This window comes from Styela clava, chromosome 9 (genome assembly GCF_964204865.1).
Source record: "Styela clava chromosome 9, kaStyClav1.hap1.2, whole genome shotgun sequence".
NCBI classification, from domain to species: domain Eukaryota; kingdom Metazoa; phylum Chordata; class Ascidiacea; order Stolidobranchia; family Styelidae; genus Styela; species Styela clava.
The window spans coordinates 21,550,925-21,570,943 of record NC_135258.1 but is presented as its reverse complement, the minus strand read 5'-3'; the positions used below and the strand labels follow the sequence as shown (position 1 = coordinate 21,570,943).

The following is a 20,019-nucleotide window of genomic DNA, read 5'->3' as shown; positions in this document are numbered from 1 at the left end:
TATCATAATACTAATTGGCACGCATGTTCTACTTATTAGTATTTTTTCATTTTCATAAATATGAAGTTGTCTGGTGTAGATTTCTGACAAATAAGTATAGTCGTTTTTTATTTAGTAAACTTTCAGTTTAATAAAATAACGCCTACTCGCATTGAAAAATTATAAATATACTGTATATATATGTGTATATATATATAGGTACGGGGGCTGCAACTGTGAGTTGTTTTTATTGTCAGTAGATTCACATATAATCTTAGGTGTTTACTGGTTTAACGTATTTTGTATATATATGTTTTCGGGTAGACTTCAAATATCACGTTGTAATAGTAGTCTTGTCGTGGGCGTTCAGATTTTTCACTTCCAAGCCAATGGAAACAGCCAGATTTCACCAGAAATTCTGAGCGGACTAACCCGTGGCTTAGCTCACGTAGCCGCCCTCTGGCACGACTTGTTTACGCACGCTCATTGGTTGATGGAAATGGGCCGGGCATTATTTTCATTTTAAAAATTACTTAAAGTTGCCGGTTAAGTTGAGAAGATTCACTTAGCAACTAGTGAGCTTTTAAGACGAATAAAATTGGCAATGCGAAAATGTATGCTCGGTTGGCCTGAAGACTTATTTTCGTGTTTGAATATGATGGATGATACAAATGTGAAGATAGATAAGATATAGGCTACCAGTTTATCCGATAATGAAAGGAATAAGAAGGAATATAAGACAGTTCGGTAATACGCCGGACCACGGTTATTGCGGCAAAAAAAGGATTCACCCACTATTCTACTGTATCTTATCAGTTAAGTCTTCTAGATACATGGATGGATTTGCGAAAATTTGCTCAAAGCAAAAATCTCTGAGCGAAACTATGGGCAACCACTGAGGAGAGAGAGAGCTGATGACACTACGGAGAATAATAGCGGCTGATAATGAAAACCGATCGAACCAGGATTTCAAGCGACAGAGTGACATCAACAGTCAAATACAAAGTGCTCTGAATTGCGAAGAAGCATTCAAGTAGAAAGCGCTAAAACCTTCGGTACAAAGTCCAAAGTCCATTTCGACCTCGCCTAACCATTTTCCGCTATTTAGGCGTCGCTGCCGACTCAAAAATAACGCGTTTACTTTGTTTAAATTACCTGCTGTCGCAACATTAACGATACAACCCATTATATTATTTGATCCATATACCTCATTTTGTGCTCTGCGGATCAAATTACCTTAGGCGTTTCACTGGCGGGGACATTCGTTTTTGTAAAAATTAAAATGAAACGCGATAGTTTAGTCTAAGAGCCGGATTCAATTATAATGTTCATGTCGAATGGTTAAAGGCCTCCCATTCAAACTAAATATAATCAATCGCACTGCAGTCGGGAATGACTTGGAAATTACGCGATCGTGTATAAACTCAGGGAACACGTGAACGCGGCGTGGAAGTTGATTTTATGCTTTTTCCTCATGGGACTTTAACACTCAAGATAGCGTTTTCTTTTTCAGTTTTACGAGTGTGAATGGCCTGTGTTTGCTTAATCCTCGAACAGTCGAAAACGTCGTAGTTATCGGAGTGGGAAAAGCAGTAGCATATTTTTAGGAACTGTAGACAGGAAATTTGAAAGTTGGAAAGTTTATAATTTTGCAGTGTGATCAACTGACATGAGTATGATTGCTGCAAGATTAACGAAGATTAAAGGATTGGTCGCGAACCATGCAATTTTATGCAGACTGACTGCTCTGCCTCCAGGCGTGGTTAGTTTATATTTGCATACTGGCATATACAGATATAATTCTATAACTCCATTTAATGATTTAGCAATGTTACCGCATTATATTTCAGTATTTTGTCAAAAAATTAAACTTATGCAAGAATTACTGCATTAAATTCATCAAGACATGCTTCGAGCTGTTTGATGAGCTTGTATTGCAATAAAATAATACAAAAATTCAATAACCAGATATCATGATACGAAATTGAATATATTTTATGCATGGTCCAATGCCCACTTTCTCAATATTTTAATTGACTTGAAAATGATAATGCTGGCTACACAAATAATTTATGTTAACTCCTAATTTTCTTAACTTTTCTATTTTTAGAATTCTCAACAAGTTACAAGATGTTTGGGAACGAGCATTGCATCACCCGATATTGCAGACAAAGAACATATAAAACCAATATCTAAGGCAACTATGTGTATTACTTTCGTAATTTTCCGTTTGAATATAGATAATTTTTCAGATTAGTATACTTTTTTTTGTAAGATTGTTCTTTATTAACAATAGGGCCTATATATTGTTCAAAGTCGGGAACAATTAGCTAACTTATATGCATGTTCCTGAATTTGAATATTCCAAGTGAAATTGTGAAGTTTCGATTGAATCGCTTATATATATTATTTTCTTATGAATCATTGTTATTTTAGGTGATGGTGGCAAACAGGGGTGAGATTGCCATTCGAGTCTTCCGAGCATGCACCGAACTTGGAATTCCGACGGTTGCTATATATTCTGAACAAGATAAACAGCAGATGCACAGACAAAAGGCCGATGAATCTTATCGTGTTGGGAAAGGTTTACCTCCAGTCGATGCCTATCTCTGCATCCCAGAGATAGTTGAAGTAGCTAAGGTGATTATTGAATTTCGATCATATTTTAATCTTAGCATACCGTAATTATAGATGATATTCAGAATAATAAAAAAGTCCAGACGAGGGACTTCATGTTGATTCTTTTTTATAATTTCACTCAATATTTTCACTTTGAAAGGTTGTTAGATACTTGATTGTAACGATGCTCAAGCAATATGAAATGAATACTTGAAAAAAAATTGTTTTATATTATTTTATGATGTGAGAGGATATACTGCTTTATCAGTATTATCAACTCGAAAAATTTTATTAAATATTTTTATATTTCAAGTAGAAATGAACATGATTTTGTTTTCGAACTTTGGTTTGTAGACATCAACCAAGCTTAATTAGGTTGTCACTTGCAACATATCTTGTTTTCAGTTAAATAGCAGCTGCTATTTTTCTTTTTTTATCAAAATATTATATGATTATTATTAACAGTCTGTTGGAGTGGATGCGATTCATCCCGGATATGGATTTTTATCAGAGCGATCTGATTTTGCTCAAGCATGTAATGATGCTGGAATCCAATTCATTGGTCCTTCTCCAGAAGTTGTTCGGGCAATGGGGGATAAAGTTGCAGCAAGGGAGATTGCAGTTGCTGCAGGTATACCACCACATATATTTGAAATATAAGCCACATTAATGTACCTAATAGGTTTTTCTACTGACTGACTTGCTGAAATAAATGAAAAGGTTTCATGACATAAATTATTTAAAATACACTGTTTATATAAACCTTGCAACTTGACATGTTCTGTAGACTCTCATATGGCAGGCGTAAAATAGAATTTCATGCTTTATTCGATCCGCTGTGTCAAATGAATAAATATGTCTACTCTTATCCCTAAGAAAGCGGTGGAAAAATACAGTGAAATACCCTGCATGGTGTTTGTTCATGGTTATATAGGTGGCCGTAGCCCTGACTAAGCCTTTATCCTTCTCCCTTGGGTGAAACAGCGCGTTCTGCTGCTTTTAGTTGTATTATTGAATTATTATTCAGTTTTCATTTGTGCCTAAATTATTGATACAAGTACTCTGACTTTTGTAATATTTTTCGAATTACAGCTAATGTGGAAAACAAAAAAAAATTGTATTTTCTAGGTGTCCCTGTAATACCTGGTACTGATGGTCCAATAACAAGTTTAGAGGAAGCTGAGGAATTTGGATTAAAATATGGTTTTCCTCTCATGTTGAAAGCGGCTTATGGTGGTGGTGGAAGAGGAATGAGAGTGGTTAAAAAAATGGAGGTGAGTGATGCTTATATACTACTTCTTTAAAATTTTATACTATTGTAGTTGGTCACGATTCTGTTCATTATTTAAAGCATTTAAGAAAAGGTAAGTATTTTATAAATATCATGAGGTGAAGAGAGAAGATAGAATGACTACAGCATGGTGATCCGTGGCTTCTCACATAATTATCCCCTATTGAATTTGAACCCGTCCAGGGTAGCCAGGGGTGTGATGACAAGTGGGTCCTAGAGCCAATCACAATGCAGCAATCGTCGGGTTGTTAAATTGTTTAATACATATTACAATATATGGTCATGGTTATATATTGTCATTATGCAAGCTGGGTACATATAGTCACAGTCGATCCTCTTTAACCTAATTGTATAAATACAAGTTTCCTAATTTGTAAAATGGCCATGCATGATTTAGCGTAAACATGTTTGTATGGGTACCAAACTCAGTTGAATTATTCACCCCAGTTGACCAGAAAACTGATAGTAATTATAAAGTCATCAATATCTCGTTGAGTTACACCCAGTCTCTGTGGCAGACTTTGGCAAATATTGGCGAAGCATAAATAAATATTACCACATCAGTATGAGAGTAAACATTTTGTAATAGGTTAAAAGGGGTAACATCCAGACTAAACCAATATTGTGCAATTTTTGAAATGATGCATATTTTCTATGTTAAAACTGAATGGTTAATTGTATTTAGATTCTGAATATTTTGTTCAACTCTTATTAAAACTCAGACTAATTGTATTCTACCTTATTGTACAATTTATTTGAGGTGCAAATAACTTCAGGTTTAGCTTTCATCATTATTCTGTATTTTCAAAAATTGTTCAGCATGTTTTTTTGCCTTTATTTTCCTTAGGAGTTGAAAAACAGTTATGAACGGGCAGTATCAGAAGCAGAAAAGGCATTTGGAAATGGATCGATGTTTATCGAAAAATTTCTGGAAGATCCAAGACATATTGAAGTTCAGATTTTAGGTATACTAGCACTTATTATATCTACGGTAATATTAAGTAACAACATATGCTCAATTTCATAGAGAAAAATTTGATGTCAAATTAATTTCTCTGTTATAGCGTTCATGTCTTTGAATCTCTTCAAATACCATTTTAGCCAATTGTCATTTCAAATTTGAAACTTTCTGAGTCAAAAATATGATAATTTGCATGGCAGTCATTTGAAGTTAATTGAAATTGAATCCCTCTGTCTGTGCTGCATTATGTTACATGCAGTCTGTTTGTTGTCCTTCATAATTTATTCATTAGATAATTATGTTTTACCTGCACAAGATTCCAACAACAATGTAAAATGACGCAGCTACAAATTTATTGAAATATTAAATTATTAGAAACGATTTAAATAATGTAGTTTATATAAAATTCCACTAATTTTGCTTCACAGGTGATAAATATGGCAACCTTGTTCACTTGTATGAGAGGGATTGTTCAATACAGAGGCGACATCAGAAAGTTGTTGAAATTGCTCCTGCAGGAAACTTGCCAATTACGTTGCGTCGAATGCTTGCAGATGATGCTTTAAGAATTGGAAGGCATGTGGGATACCAAAATGCTGGAACAGTGGAGTTCTTGCTTGATAATCAAGTAAATGTTTAAAAAATTAGCCTGGGGTTCTGAAATGATACAAGACGCTATTTAAACACATCTTAGATATAACTTCCAATCGTCTACAATTCATTCTATTGATTTTTTATCGGAAGCCATTTGATTCTTTACTGTTGATGTCTATCTAACGGCTCGTGCTAGCTTGTCAAATTATCTAAAATATTATTATGTTTTCAGGGAAGACATTATTTTATTGAAGTAAATTCGAGACTTCAAGTTGAGCATACAATAACAGAAGAAATTACAAAGTAAGACAGGTTGATTCAAACCATCTTGGCAATTTCGGCAATATTGCCTGTTATTCGATAATTTTTTGTGATTGGAATGTCTCTAAGAATATTTATAAATAGAATGAAAGTTCAATAGATTTTATTCTATTGACAAAATTGTATTTCATGGATCAGATCAGTGGATTTACAATATTATAAGATGGCTGGAGCTGACAATGTTAGTTTATATGAAACTTTATACAGCTGTTAAAACTAATCTACTGTATCTTGGGCATATTGTCATATTTTATTAATTCTTCATCTAAGATACTATATATATTATACCCAATTTTCTCTCAATGCTTATAATCAGTCTATCTGCGAAAATTGGGAATATGAATTGAAAATTTGATGATTATTTGAGGCCTGATTTTTGATCTCTTTCATTCGGTCTTGATTTTTGTTGTGATCTCATATGTAAAACTGTCAACGTTCTTTATTAACAATTCTTCATTTCTTTCTATTCAGTGTTGATTTGGTTCAATCTCAGATCAGATTAGCAGAAGGATATTCTTTACCTGATTTGGGTATAAATCAAGAAAAAATACAAATAAATGGAAGTGCAATACAATGCCGAGTAACTACCGAAGATCCAGCGTTTGATTTCAGGCCTGACACTGGACGAATTGAGGTAAAGATAATTTGCATAGTACTTTTACTTTCCTAATTAAAAGAAACGATACACAACATTACGTAAGAACGACAACTGCATGTAATGTGATGGTGAACACTAGCTGACTTCTAGTGATTATTCCATTACAGGTGTTCAGAAGTGGTGAGGGAATGGGAATAAGATTGGACAGTGCTTCTGCCTTTGCTGGTGCAATCATTTCTCCACATTATGATTCTCTTCTCGTTAAAGTGATTGCCCACGCACCTGACATGCCAGCAGCAGCAAAGAAAATGGACAGAGCATTGAGAGAGTTCAGGATAAGAGGTGTCAAGGTTGGTATTGTTGTCAATAGTTTTTAATTTGATAAATATTGATTTTACACCATTCAAGTGATGCCTGCATATTTTAATTGATATTATTTTTTCAGACAAATCTAGGATTTCTTCTCAATGTGATAAACAATGAAACATTTTTGAGAGGAAAAGTTACAACTCAGTTTATTGACAACAATCCGCAGGTATGTGTTTTTCATTATAATATATACACTCCGATACCTATAGAAAGAAAGAAGTTGTGAAACAGTTTTGATGTCAAAATCAGAAATACCTAGAAACTCTTTATATGTATCACGAAAGCAAAATAGTCATGGTGTTCATTATGCTGCAACGGTTAATATTGAAATATGTGATTTATAAATTTCAGTTGTGATATTTTTATATTGTGTGCTTTGCCTTTTTTGCCATTCTTTCATTTTTTACAATTTTCATCCCTTTGTTCAGTTGTTCAAGCTTGATCCAAGCCGAAATCGTGCTGGTAAACTTCTTTATTATCTTGCTGATGTGCTTGTTAACGGACCTTCAACTCCGCTACCAACAAGTTTGAGACCTCCCCATATTGATGTACCCGCACCTCAACATCCTACAAGTAAGTGCATATGTATCAGTTGCTATTCTGGCTGAGATCAACATTGTGTATGTTTGCATGTTTTATCAGAAGATAGGGAATTTTAAACATTATTATTAGCTTGATGATAATTGCTGTTGAGAGCCCAAAAATTACTGAGGTCATTTGGTTTTCCGAATAAATTTTCATTCACCTCTCATTTATGGTTTGAAAACTTTATCGGATTAGAATCGTATATGAATCTTTTTTATAGATAAACATCCACCCAGAGGCTGGCGAAATATTCTGATTGAGAATGGCCCCGAAGCTTTTGCAAAAGCAGTAAGAGAACATAAAGGTCTTCTTTTGACTGACACCACTATGAGAGATGCTCATCAGTCATTGCTTGCGACTCGTGTTCGTACACATGACCTTGTGAAGGTCGCACCTTTTGTTTCACATAAGTTTTCCAATTTGTTCAGTGTGGAAAATTGGGGAGGTATGTGTGTAGCTTTATTTTTCTATATTCTTCCAATTGTAAGGAAATGAAATTTTCAAAATACTGGAAAATAGATGTTTCAAATGTATTTAAATTGTGTATTTCTCTTATCCCTAAATTTTGCTGTTCTTTTCTTTCATTGCATTAGAATTATGTTATATGTCAAAATATTCAGAATTAGAATTTTGCTCAAGACTCAACTTTGCTTTAGACTCAAAAATTAAGCTCTGGCGCCGCTGTGATTTTGAACCAGCCTTCCAGCTTACTTTTTCAACCAACATGTAATTTTTTTTATTTTCCGTTAATGTTTGTTTCTGTAAACGTCACTTTATTTTCAGGTGCAACTTTCGATGTTGCAATGAGATTTTTGCATGAATGTCCATGGGAGAGATTACGTGAACTCAGGAAACAAATTCCCAACATTCCTTTTCAAATGCTTCTCAGAGGTGCGAATGCTGTTGGATACACAAGTTATCCTGATAATGTTGTGAAGAAGTATGTGTTATTTTTAACAAACAATAAGTGCGTAGTCATCTGTTTTAATTATTGAGTTTTTTTGAAACTTTCGACCTGAACTCGCATCGTGAATAGTTTGTTTGGCGGCTGGTTTTCATTGGATGCCTCATCACCAAGTTATTGTTTCTGATCATTTTGATAGGAAATTCGCATATACCCAATTGTCACACACATTTACTGATATTACATGTACTGCCTTGTGGTGTGGAGAAGCTTGATCGCATGTGAGTGTTGTGAACTTGTGACTGTCATCTTTCTACTGACGTTGCATTTGAGTAGAATTGAAAATGTTAATTTGGTTTAAATGCCACTGCCTTAGTATATATTAAAAAAGCATATAGTGATATGCACCCTAAAATTATAAGGCATTTTCTGTTTAAATTTCTATATTTTATATTTCCGATTCTAACCATTAGATTTTGTGATGCTGCCTACCGCAATGGCATGGATGTGTTCCGTGTTTTTGATTCAATGAACTATATGCCAAACATGATTCTGGGAATTGAAGCTTCTGGAGAATCGGGTGGTGTCGTTGAAGCTGCAATATCGTATACGGGTGACGTATCAGACGAGACCAGAGTTACGAAATATGATCTCAAGTATTATTTGGATTTCGCAGATGAGTTGGTTCGAGCAGGAACTCATATCTTATGTATTAAGGTGAGGACATTTTACGTCCACAAAGTAATTTCACATATTTTCACATAGAATATTTGTTCATTGTGGTCTTCATAGATATATCATTACTGTAGTGTTTCCGAAGTTAAATGTATCATAATTTGTATGCTTTTATGTCAATATTTTTAATTTCTAAATTGCATCAGGTTTTTTTCAACTTTTCACCATATTATGATGATTAGCGAATTTAATTTAAATATTAGTATCTAAATGATGATTTGTATGTTGTATTCAATCATAATAGAATATAAATGATTTATAATCTGTAGTGCCATGCTGATATAAGACGAAAATGAATTTTCATTCAGATGTATGAAATTGTGAATTGTGATAGTAAAAAAAATGATGTTTTTAAGAACTATTCAACCAAACCAGTGTTTTGCAAATTTTTTATTATTATATAATGTTCTATGAATTAAAGTAATTATTGCCACATGGTATGATATATACACATCACACTCTTGGTCCCTGTTGTTGGTATGGGTTTGGAGTTGCGAAGCTTAGTAGTTGAGAAGACCATTTCACGATAGCGAAGTAGGACAAAATCAAGATTACATTTTCATAATAATCATATATTCATTGCAGCATTCGTGCATTCAGACGGCCATTGGCTATACAGTTGATCAAACCCATGGTAATACTGTTGTTTGTTTCAGGATATGGCTGGATTATTGAAACCTCAAGCATCAAAAGTATTAATTAGTGAGTTGAGAGAAAGATACCCAGATATGCCTATTCATGTACATACTCATGATACATCTGGAGCAGGTAATATACTCAGTCACAAACATGAACATTTTTTTTATCATAATGACGTTATTTCAGCATTTTACTCATTTAATGCATCTCTGCAAAATATTCATTTTTGGAAACCTAGCTAAGTTGCTGCAGTTTGCATTCTTACCCGAGCTAGTGTTGACTTATCAATCTAACAGATTTCTAGTGTGAACTTACATAGCTTATGTAAATAGTTATAACCTCCAAATGACCGCCAGGACTTTTATTCAGGAGTTGCATCCATGCTGGCAGCAGCTGAGGCAGGAGCAGATATTGTTGATGTTGCTGTCGATTCAATGTCAGGTATGACATCACAACCTAGTATGGGTGCTGTTGTATCGTCATTGCAAAGAACACAACTTGATACTGGTAAGTTGTTTGAAAAAGTGATAAAAGTTATTTTAAATGAATCCACATTTTATGTCCTTTTTTATATTTACTTTTTACTTTTAATTATTTTGTCATTGTTGTTGTTTGTCTTTGTTCGATTTCAATCTTATGCTTGATCTGTGTTTTACCTGTTAGGATAGGAATAGAATAAGATTTACATATTTATCCTGAGGCAGAGGAAACCTGATATGACGACTTAATGATATGGTGAATCACGCCGTGAATCACAGCCTCTAGTCCGGCTATTAGCTCATGTCGGTTATGTGAACCACCCTATGGCGGCGAGTAGTCCAGCAATCCTCTCGCACATAATAAACCCCACTTGGGATTCGAACCTGCGAACCCATGTATGGTAATCAGAGGTGCGGTGGCGAGCGAATTCCTAACACTTAGCACGATGTGCCACACCGTCGAGTCTGAAATATCTTCCAATACTCTATTTACATTCGGAGAATATTTGTTGCCAGGAATTTCAATGTCAGTTATTGGTGAATACGATGAATATTGGGAGAGAACAAGGGAGTTATACGCACCATTCGAATGTACAGTAACTATGAAGTCAGGCAATTCTGATGTATACGAACATGAGATACCAGGAGGGCAATATACAAATCTACATTTCCAAGGTTTTTAGAATTTTAGTTTTTCTATTTTATTGTTGATAGGTTCAATTGTATTATTGAAAACTTTCAATTGAGCATGCTGGAATTTTTCTGAATACCGGCATGTTTATTTGAACCTTACTTTTAGGTGAAGCTTTGTTGTCCATTAGCTAGATAAATGGTTCATTTTAAAAATTTCAATATACACACAAAGTAAAAATGAAGAATTCTGGAGAGCAAGCAAAACCTTTGAAAAAGTTTAAAACAGGACAATTATCATGTGCCCGTTCACCAGCACACACAAAAAAAATTGGGCCAGGAATAAACAAACAAAAATATCAAATGTCTTGAACTTTCAGGCTGATGTACTTCTAAAACGCTTAAGCTAATAACAACCAATTAACGTCTTATTCAAGATAACCACAAATTAATTTTTGCAGCACACAGTATGGGATTGGGAAGTCAATTCAAAGAAGTCAAGAAGAAGTATATTGAAGCTAACAAATTATTCGGGGACTTGATAAAGGTACTTCAAACTAGAAAATCTTGCCGACATTACATAATAAGAGTAGTATTTGTAGGCTATTTTAATCTTGATTGTCAAAATTATAGGCAACAGTTATTACAGCATGTCACTAATGCTACAATTTTTCTAGGTGACGCCTTCATCGAAGGTAGTTGGTGATATGGCGCAATTTATGGTGCAGAATAAGTTGAGTGCAGATGATGTAAAAGAGAAGATCGATGAATTATCACTTCCATCGTCGGTCATTGAAATGATGAGTGGTGCTATTGGTTATCCACCAGGAGGCTTTCCAGAGCCAATAAGAACTCAGGTACATTGATAATAAATTTTATTTATTGCTGTCATTGTCAATTTTGTGATTTGTTCTTGGTGATATGAACTGTGTGTCACAGAGTTGAGGAGATAGTTGCAGTTTTTTTATCTGCTGAGCCAAGTTTAGCAAACATGAGTGCTTTTTTTGACTGTTTCAAAGGAAACTCCGGCAGAGATGAGGAAGAAGATTTGACATTGGTTTTATTTATTAGGCCTATGTGTAAACAAACTAAAAAGGCATACAATCACAAAATTGAGTTTTATTCTGAGGTAGCGATTTTTTTATGTGAGTGCGCTGTGAATTTTTCCCTGCACGAACAAAAAGTTTGGAGACCACGGGAGTAGTATATAATATGCACATATAGCCAATATATAGATTTTTAATCTTTAAAAAGTAATCATTTAATTGATGTAATCATTGTCTAACTTTCCGCCTTCAATTTTGTAGCCCAAATTAGTGTTTTTGATAATTAAAACTGGTCGAAATTGAATCAGTGAATTTTTAACATCATTTTATTGGAGACATGGTGGACCTATCATTAATGGTTTTGCTAAATTGTTGTTGGTATTCCTTTTGTTATATTAAGCGTTGCTCTCTTGTTTTTTCATGAAACAGATTGTCAAGGACAGAAAAGTGTTTGAGGGAAGACCAGGAGCAGATCTTCCATCCGTTGATTTATTAAAATTAAAAGAAGAATTGATTGAAGAACATGGACCATATGTTACAGATGAAGATGTTCTCAGTGCTGCTATGTATCCATCGGTAAGAAACCTTTCTTTCTCTAATATTGGAATTGCATGTAGTGTCCCAATGGTATGTCTCTCAGTGCTGTGAAATGTGTTGGGAAGCACATATACCATCGCACCGCTGATTACCCTGCTTGTGTTCCAATTTTTTGTGACATTATCTCATATCCGACCTGGCTTGGTATAATATTAAATCATCTAGTTTGATTTTTTTTGCATATAAACATGAAAAATCCATAGTAGGTAAGAGTAACATTTGTATTAGTTTATTGAAACAAAAATCTCAGAAAAACGTAAAATTATCCACCCTATTTTGTCATAATTTGCCTATTTAATGAACCAATCTATTATCAACAATAACTGTTTATTTGAAGCTCATAATGTGTAAATGGAATATCAGAAGTAGACTGATTTGCTCATGTTATAATTATTGCCAAACAAATTTCCAGGTAACAGATGACTTTTTGAGATTCCGTGACAAGTTTGGTCCTGTGAACAAGTTGGACACTCCAAACTTTTTAATTGGACCAAGAATTGCTGAAGAATTCACTGTAGAATTGGAAAAAGGTACCAGTTTTTCATTTCAATTTGACTTGAAATGGTTGGGGTATGATTCATAAATTTGATCTGAGTGATTTAACCTTGTTGTCCGCTCTTGTCATTTTAGGAAAAACATTACATTTCAAGCCATTAGCAGTGAGTGATTTGAAGGAAGACACTGGAGAGAGAGAAGTGTTTGTTGAATTGAATGGCCAAGTTAGATCGGTCATGGTCAAAGATAAAGAAGCAATGAAGGTTTGTACACTTCTCCTGTAACAAGTTCACATAAAAAATATTGGCTTCAATTTTTTTATTCAATTTCTGTTGTGATCAAACAATCTGTGGAAACTCACACTATTTGTGACATCTGAAGACTAGGAATTTATATACTTTCGGTTCATAGCAAAAGCAGTATTTTGCTTGTCATTAAAAAAACAGCATTGTTTTATTGAATTTACAAGTGTATGGATTTTATTTTAAAAGAAAAATATCTTATCTTGATCACTTATTATCATAACAACTTGGTATTATTTAATATCTTACATTTTCAGGAAATGCATTTCCATCCAAAAGCAAAACCTGGAGTGAAAGGATCAATTGGATCTCCCATGCCTGGTGATGTTTTGTCAGTTAAAGTTGAGGTGAGATGAAAATTCTGAATATATCAATTTACCGGTATGTTAAATTCATTTGCTGCTATTCTGACTATTTTATATCCATAGGTTGGTGATGAAGTTGAAAAGGGACAAACTCTTCTTGTACTTACCGCCATGAAAATGGAAATGGCTGTGACGTCACCAATCAGCGGAGTTGTAAAAGAAATAGCGGCAAAGACCGGTGAACATGTGGAAGGCGAAGATTTGTTGGTCGAGATTGTGGAAATGAAATAGTTTAGTGAGAAGAAATAATAAATCACTGATGAAGTTGTCGGGAAGTCCACGTTACAAAAAAAAAACTTAATTCTGAATATGCTTAAGAAATTTACGTTTGGTTTATTTTTGTAATCTAATGTTAAACATGTCTAAGTAATTCAGACGCAATTATTGAGAAAAGCATGAAAAATCGTTGTTTGGTGAAATTACCATTTTGAAGCGAGAGTACTTCCTGTGTGTTGAACTTACAAATTATAAGTCTTGTAATATGGTTCCATGTACATGAAGTGTACAATGATGCTACAGAAAAATCTGATATGGTAGTTAGTCAAAATATATTGCATTCAATAAACAAATTTTTTTTGTTCCATATTTTAATGTTGTCAAATAACATCATTATTTTGATTTATAATATGAGGAAGACTTTCCGTTTCATGTTGTATATTGTTTCTTATATTTTGTATAAATATCGACATGATCAAGAATAAGAGCATTCGCCACAAATAAAATTTAATTTATTATTATATTATTACTAGATGAACTATTGTTTAATCATAATACTATCTAAAAAGTATACTCTACTGCTAATGTCCGAGATATATCCAATGTTTTAATTATTATTTACTTTAAAGCAATATGTGATTACATCATTAGCCTGACACCATATGCTGGAATACAGTAGCTGTGAATAGCTATTTTTGACTATATTGCGAGTTTGTGGCAATAAGATTGACCCACAAACATTCCACACGTCCTAAATTTTTCAAAATACTCTTACGCGTAGTTTCATTTTCCACCAACGTGAACAAAGAGCGGCATCTCTGGGTGAAAGGTATGATAACAAACCAATACTGGTTATCGAGCAGCAACACCCATGACTTACCCTTAGCCCTAATTTCTTAATACTAGCCAACTGTTCAAAAACCAATTTTGTTTACAATCTACCTTCAATCTTTTGTGCAAATCACAAGCCTGTCCGTCAAAATAATTTTTGCAATTTTGTTTGTGCAATTCATATGTTTGTTTATTGAGCTGCGAAATGTGCCAATTCAATTTAAATTGACTGTATTTACTGCTGTTTATTTAGCTAGCTTATTTACCCACGTTTATAACATGAATATATATCCAAACTTAAAAGGTACACTTATCCTTCTCAGATGAAAAAAAAATTCTAATTATCGTATTCTTGTCCAGGTGACAAGACTTACCGTAACTTTTTAGGATGGTACGTTAAAAAATATTGTTACAACAATCGGTACCAAAAAAGTCTTATTTCTGTTTATCAACACCTTGTGGAGCTTAAAGTCTAGTGGAGAGTGGCAAGAACTATTTGTCAGAATGCTGTAAATAAATTAGATTTCCAGCCCATTCCTGTTTCGAAATGTTTTTCAATTATACATCCATAAAAGAGCAAGTTTCAATAGCTCTGCTTAAGATCCTCATGAAAGAACTACATTTTTGTTACCTATTGTAATGGATTTTTGCTTTTGAATTGCTTTTCTTTTTTGCTACAAATACTTTATGTCTCAATAAACAGATGCAAAAATTTTCAAGTTGCCTAGAGCAGTGATTTCCAACCGGTGAAAGACCTTTCACATGTACTTGGTGTTAAGCAAGCTCTGCTGCACGACAATGGTAGCTTGAATAATAAAGTAACTTGGCGGTCATTTTTTGTAGGAAAATTTGCTCAATGCTCTGTCATGTTGGGGGGCTTTATTTCAGTTGAATTACCGTAATCCAAAAACGACAAAAAGTTAGGTCAGACTTCGCTGAAATTAGATGTCACTAGTCACTACTCTTTACAGGCAGCTACTATGATATTTTAAACGGTTGCGGAGGTCAGCCCTGAGAAAAAACACTCAATTATTTGTCAATGGTAAAAAATAGGGGGAATTTTTCAAAGTTCAGAGGTCGTGGAAACATTTTAAAATAATAATCATGACTTCAATTTGAAAACTTGACCAGGATTCATGCCATCGTAAGAGGGAAATTCAGTAAGCTGTTAAGATTTACCAGGTGTTGGCAGTTTGCCAATGCATACAGCATGTTTTATCATTCTGAAGTGTATTTTGAACTTGTCAAAAAAGAACTAGGCCTACTAGTGTGTCTTCCCTGAATCCCTGTCGATATCTAAGCAAGCGTTCATCATATCAAGCAACTTTGGCCCTGAATTTGAATTTGTTACTTCTTTTTTTCAACTCAAGCGATTGGTCCTATCGTAATTTCTTCTTTATGTCAAAACCGAACAAGATAATTGTTAGTTAATTTGATGGTTACTGAAAGATCTGAAACATGTCCCACAAACAATTTATGATATAATAAGTATTCAGCAGTTCAAGAAAATTTGTAAAACACTGACCTAGGTATACTTCATTAGAACCAAATCCTCTCAATATGTTGGAATTTAGTGAGTGTTACTAAAGACGATTAATCAAGTGCAAAATATATAAAATAGTATTAAATTATAAATTAGGTCAGTATATTATTACATCATCGATCTGTTTATATCTCACAGTTTGCCCACTTCCAATTACCACTCAGGGTAAATTTTGGTATATCTGGAAGGTGTTCTGCATTTAGCACAAATCCAAAGTTGCTCTGGAAAACTTGTCTCTGAGTCTTTTGTTTTTCTTATACAAGACTTACAAAACAAGTGTCCACATCCCAGAGCGCAGTTAACTGGATTATACCTACATATTTTGCAGATTTTCTGGTCTTCCAATTGTTCAACCTGTTTTTAAAGAGCAAAAAAATATTAGCCAGGCGTTTCAAGTGCTAACAAATTTTTTTCAAGCAAGAGCACCAATTTGACATAAAACTCACATAATGCTCTAGTTGCTCAAGCCTTTTTCTCATTGATTTAATTTCCTCTGCATATTTCGCTGATTCAGTTGTTTTATCGAATGAACGTTGTTCAATAAACTTTTCACATCTGCATTTATGGTCTCTCATGGAACATTCTTTATAAAAAAGAATAGTTTTAAACGACTTCAATCTTATGATCAGAGAGAAATGATTGAATTATAACAAAATTTTGATCAAGTGTAACAAAGGATCAAATTCCGTGAAGCAGCCAGGTTTGCCAAACTTTTTCAAAAGAATTTGAAACAGAAGCAACTGACTTAGATTTTTCACATTGATTGAAAATACATTTGCTTGCTCATAATTAACAGGAGAATAATGGGGCAATACTATTCTAAATCTGAATTTAAAAGACAAACAACGACAGCAATTTTTAAACAGTCTGGAGAAAAAAATTGTTGAATAGTCCTGATGAAATGTGACATTATTAAGGAGCCATTGGTTAAAAAAAGAAAGATGAGTGCTGTCATGGGATTCAAATTTTTGAGCAGTTATTCAGTCAATTCAAATTCCAGTCATCACTAATACCTCAAAGGTGTACTTCAGTGGTAATGTCCATATTGTGATACTAGCTTCCTCATTAGATTCGAGATTCAGATTCAGATATTTTATTTCCGTCGTGCATGAAATATTGTAGCGACACAAGTAATAAGAAAAAAAAAATGCTAACAAAAAGATCAATTGAAATAGAAAGGCACACAATATTTCCGCAATTGACGCGGGGCCGCGAAAGACTACCAGAGTCATCGTGTCAGCGACACCGTGTTTGCTGAGTTCAACAGCAGATGACGTCAAATAAAATCAACTAATTATTCTTTAACAAAAATGGGAATAAAATTTGGCAAAATAAAATCAAGAGAGTAAGGAGATTACTGATTATAGGAGTCAGTTTAGCTTATTAACGTAATGCTCAGATGAGCGCAGAGAAAACAACATGACAGAGTAATAAAGAATAATCGATAATTATTAATACATAATGAAGGAAATTAATCATCAAATATGCTATTGTTTTAGGTATAAGATTTATATATACCGGTACCGGTATAAAACACCCAACCCTGCTGTATTATTCCATCAAAACTGCAGTTCCATCTAACTAGTTCTTAAGGCTCGTTTTTACTTACCAAATTTTACTTACCAAAACAAGATATAACGCATCCACATGGCTCAAACTTTATAAACCTGCTGTTTTCTTTGCAATATTTACAACATTTCTGCAAACAAAGGTGTACTACTATAATTTTCCTAATACACAATTTTTTATTAACAATATTATCAAATAACATATTATTAGGGCTTTTTGAATACCTGATGATTTCAGAATCGAATATTTTTTTTGGATCGAATCTCGAATACTTGAGATATATGTAGTTGTATGGGACTTTTTATTGTAATTGGTCCTGTCAACAAATGAATTACTGAAAACATAGAATAAATCACTCAGACAGATTGCTGAGCGTTCACACACAATAAGAAACACGTTTTATCAATAACTCACTACAGGAAATAGTCATATGTCAGAATTGCATTGAAAAAATATGGTTTCAATAAAAAAAATTGAAGAATATACCCCGGCCATTTTGCTCTGGACCAATTTGAATAATTTACAATTCGATTCGAATATTCGATTCAAATGCCCAGCCCTATATATTATTAATCAATAGAATTCAAACAATTTTTTCTAATACTTGCATTCTCACATTGTCGAAAATTGATAACTGGAAATTGTTACAAAAACTAAAGTCGAAAACGCTTATCCAGAACACTTACGCGTTGGGGAATTGCAGAATCTGCACTACTAGTTGGTTTATCCATCTCTTCATCATCACTACTCGTGCCGTCATTCTTTGGTGCAGGCTAAATACAATATCGAAAGTAGTGAATAGTAAAGCATTAAGTCTTTAGTTGTTGATTGACTCTGTTATTTCAATTTTACTGTGAAGTTTTCACTCTTATTAATGGCAATAAACTGTATAAAACCCATTGATAACTTGATCACATTGATTTAATATGAAATCCAATAAATTAATACACAAAGTGAAAAATGTGAAAGTACTTTATTTCCTCTTTCTCTGAATGCACTGATACAATCTTCATAATTTCTTTTACAAGCAATATCATACGGTGTTTTACCATCACTGTCTTCTTCATCTGGGTTCGCACCAATATTTAGAAGTAATAAAACTGCCTCAGCTTTATCTCTAAATAAAAGTTTAGAATAGTATATACTTTATAACAACACCTTTATTATAAACATTCATGTATATAAAATAAGTCATAATTAATTAATGACCAAACAGCAACTCAATATATATTGAAAATGAAAGTGAAATTAGTGAATATATGTGAATAATTGCTATAATATTAGCGAAGTCAATGAATTGGGTACTCCTGAAGTATGTGAACCAAGATGGCGGACACCGGAATGTAGTATGTGTATAGCGTTAAGCCATAATTCCTGGCACAAATACTATGGGAGTCACTTGGCTAGTCTCCGAACTCGTTATGACCTAAAATAAGGAAAATTGGAATAAAATTATGGCCTAACCCAAACCTGGTACACATACTACGTTTCGGTGTCCGCCATCTTGGTTCACATATATGGGAGTACCATGAATTGTACTCAAATATTCAACTTATCAAGTAATCAAAACTATATCATCCCATGAATACATCTTGTTCTCGTGATTCATCTTCTAGTTATTTATCTGTTTCGTCCAGTTTTCAAATTAATTACAGATTGTTCGTTTTTTTTAAATATACATGTGATAAACATGAAAACTCATAACAACTTTGTGTTCTTCTCATTGAATTACATTTAAAAAATAAAGATATCAACATAATCTTACGCTTTTACAGCATAATGCAATGGTGTACTGTCTTTCGAATCAGGAAAATCAAGATCAGGTTTGGGACTGTGATTAACTAATGTCTTTATAACTTCAAGGTGTCCACCACGAGCGGCTGCATGAAGTGCTGTATGTCCATTTTGTCGAATATCCACCTTTAGATAAATAAAGTATCGTGTGATTACAATGTCGACGTAAAGCACATTGGAAATTCAAGTTAGAGCAACAAGTAAACAAGCATGTAAAATAGATGCAATACCTGACACTAGGTAAAGCAGAGAATAACTTTGTGTGTTTATTAATGAAATTGAGACATTTTGAGATTTGAACTAAACTCTTCTAATGTCACCTTACTGTATATACCTGGGTCGGATAAAACTTCAGAATCTGTTCAACTTTAAGTAAATCCCCATCCTTAGCTGCAGAAACAAGATCGGTAGCCTCCATGCCAGTAGTTTTGCCAGAAAAGAATTGGCAGGCAGTAAATGGAATGATTTACTTATAACTAAAGTATAACTAACGAAAGCACTATTAATAATAAAAAAACTACTTTATAAATCGTTGAATACTAAATATACAGTTATAA

The 20,019-nt window shown here is 33.6% G+C and overlaps 2 protein-coding genes across 3 annotated transcripts; one reads left to right on the top strand and one right to left on the bottom strand.

The window, feature by feature from the left end:
- The first annotated feature begins 582 nt into the window (after window positions 1-582).
- LOC120338813 (pyruvate carboxylase, mitochondrial-like) lies at window positions 583-15,275 on the top strand. 2 transcript variants are annotated; one of them, XM_078115866.1, is made up of 26 exons: window positions 583-1,034; window positions 1,493-1,741; window positions 2,090-2,176; window positions 2,416-2,619; window positions 3,064-3,229; window positions 3,727-3,872; window positions 4,737-4,854; window positions 5,279-5,478; window positions 5,677-5,747; window positions 6,237-6,399; window positions 6,531-6,713; window positions 6,809-6,898; window positions 7,161-7,305; window positions 7,538-7,762; window positions 8,101-8,257; window positions 8,695-8,938; window positions 9,613-9,724; window positions 9,965-10,102; window positions 10,591-10,749; window positions 11,166-11,251; window positions 11,382-11,561; window positions 12,180-12,326; window positions 12,760-12,877; window positions 12,978-13,105; window positions 13,402-13,491; window positions 13,573-15,275. In XM_078115866.1, exons 2-26 carry the CDS (start codon window positions 1,649-1,651, stop codon window positions 13,738-13,740), a joined length of 3,618 nt encoding a protein of 1,205 aa, XP_077971992.1. In that variant the 5' UTR covers window positions 583-1,034; window positions 1,493-1,648; the 3' UTR covers window positions 13,741-15,275. The 2 variants fall into 2 exon arrangements, with proteins under 2 accessions (XP_077971992.1, XP_039262705.1); XM_039406771.2 differs by having other exon boundaries at window positions 583-1,741.
- Window positions 15,276-15,566: 291 nt separating this feature from the next.
- Window positions 15,567-20,017, bottom strand: LOC120338814 (E3 ubiquitin-protein ligase MIB2-like). Its single transcript, XM_039406772.2, has 7 exons — window positions 19,797-20,017; window positions 19,434-19,588; window positions 18,641-18,785; window positions 18,355-18,441; window positions 17,723-17,798; window positions 16,546-16,682; window positions 15,567-16,453 (listed from the first exon to the last, which is right to left on the bottom strand). Exons 1-7 carry the CDS (start codon window positions 19,878-19,880, stop codon window positions 16,253-16,255), a joined length of 885 nt encoding a protein of 294 aa, XP_039262706.1. The 5' UTR covers window positions 19,881-20,017; the 3' UTR covers window positions 15,567-16,252.
- Window positions 20,018-20,019: the final 2 nt, after the last annotated feature.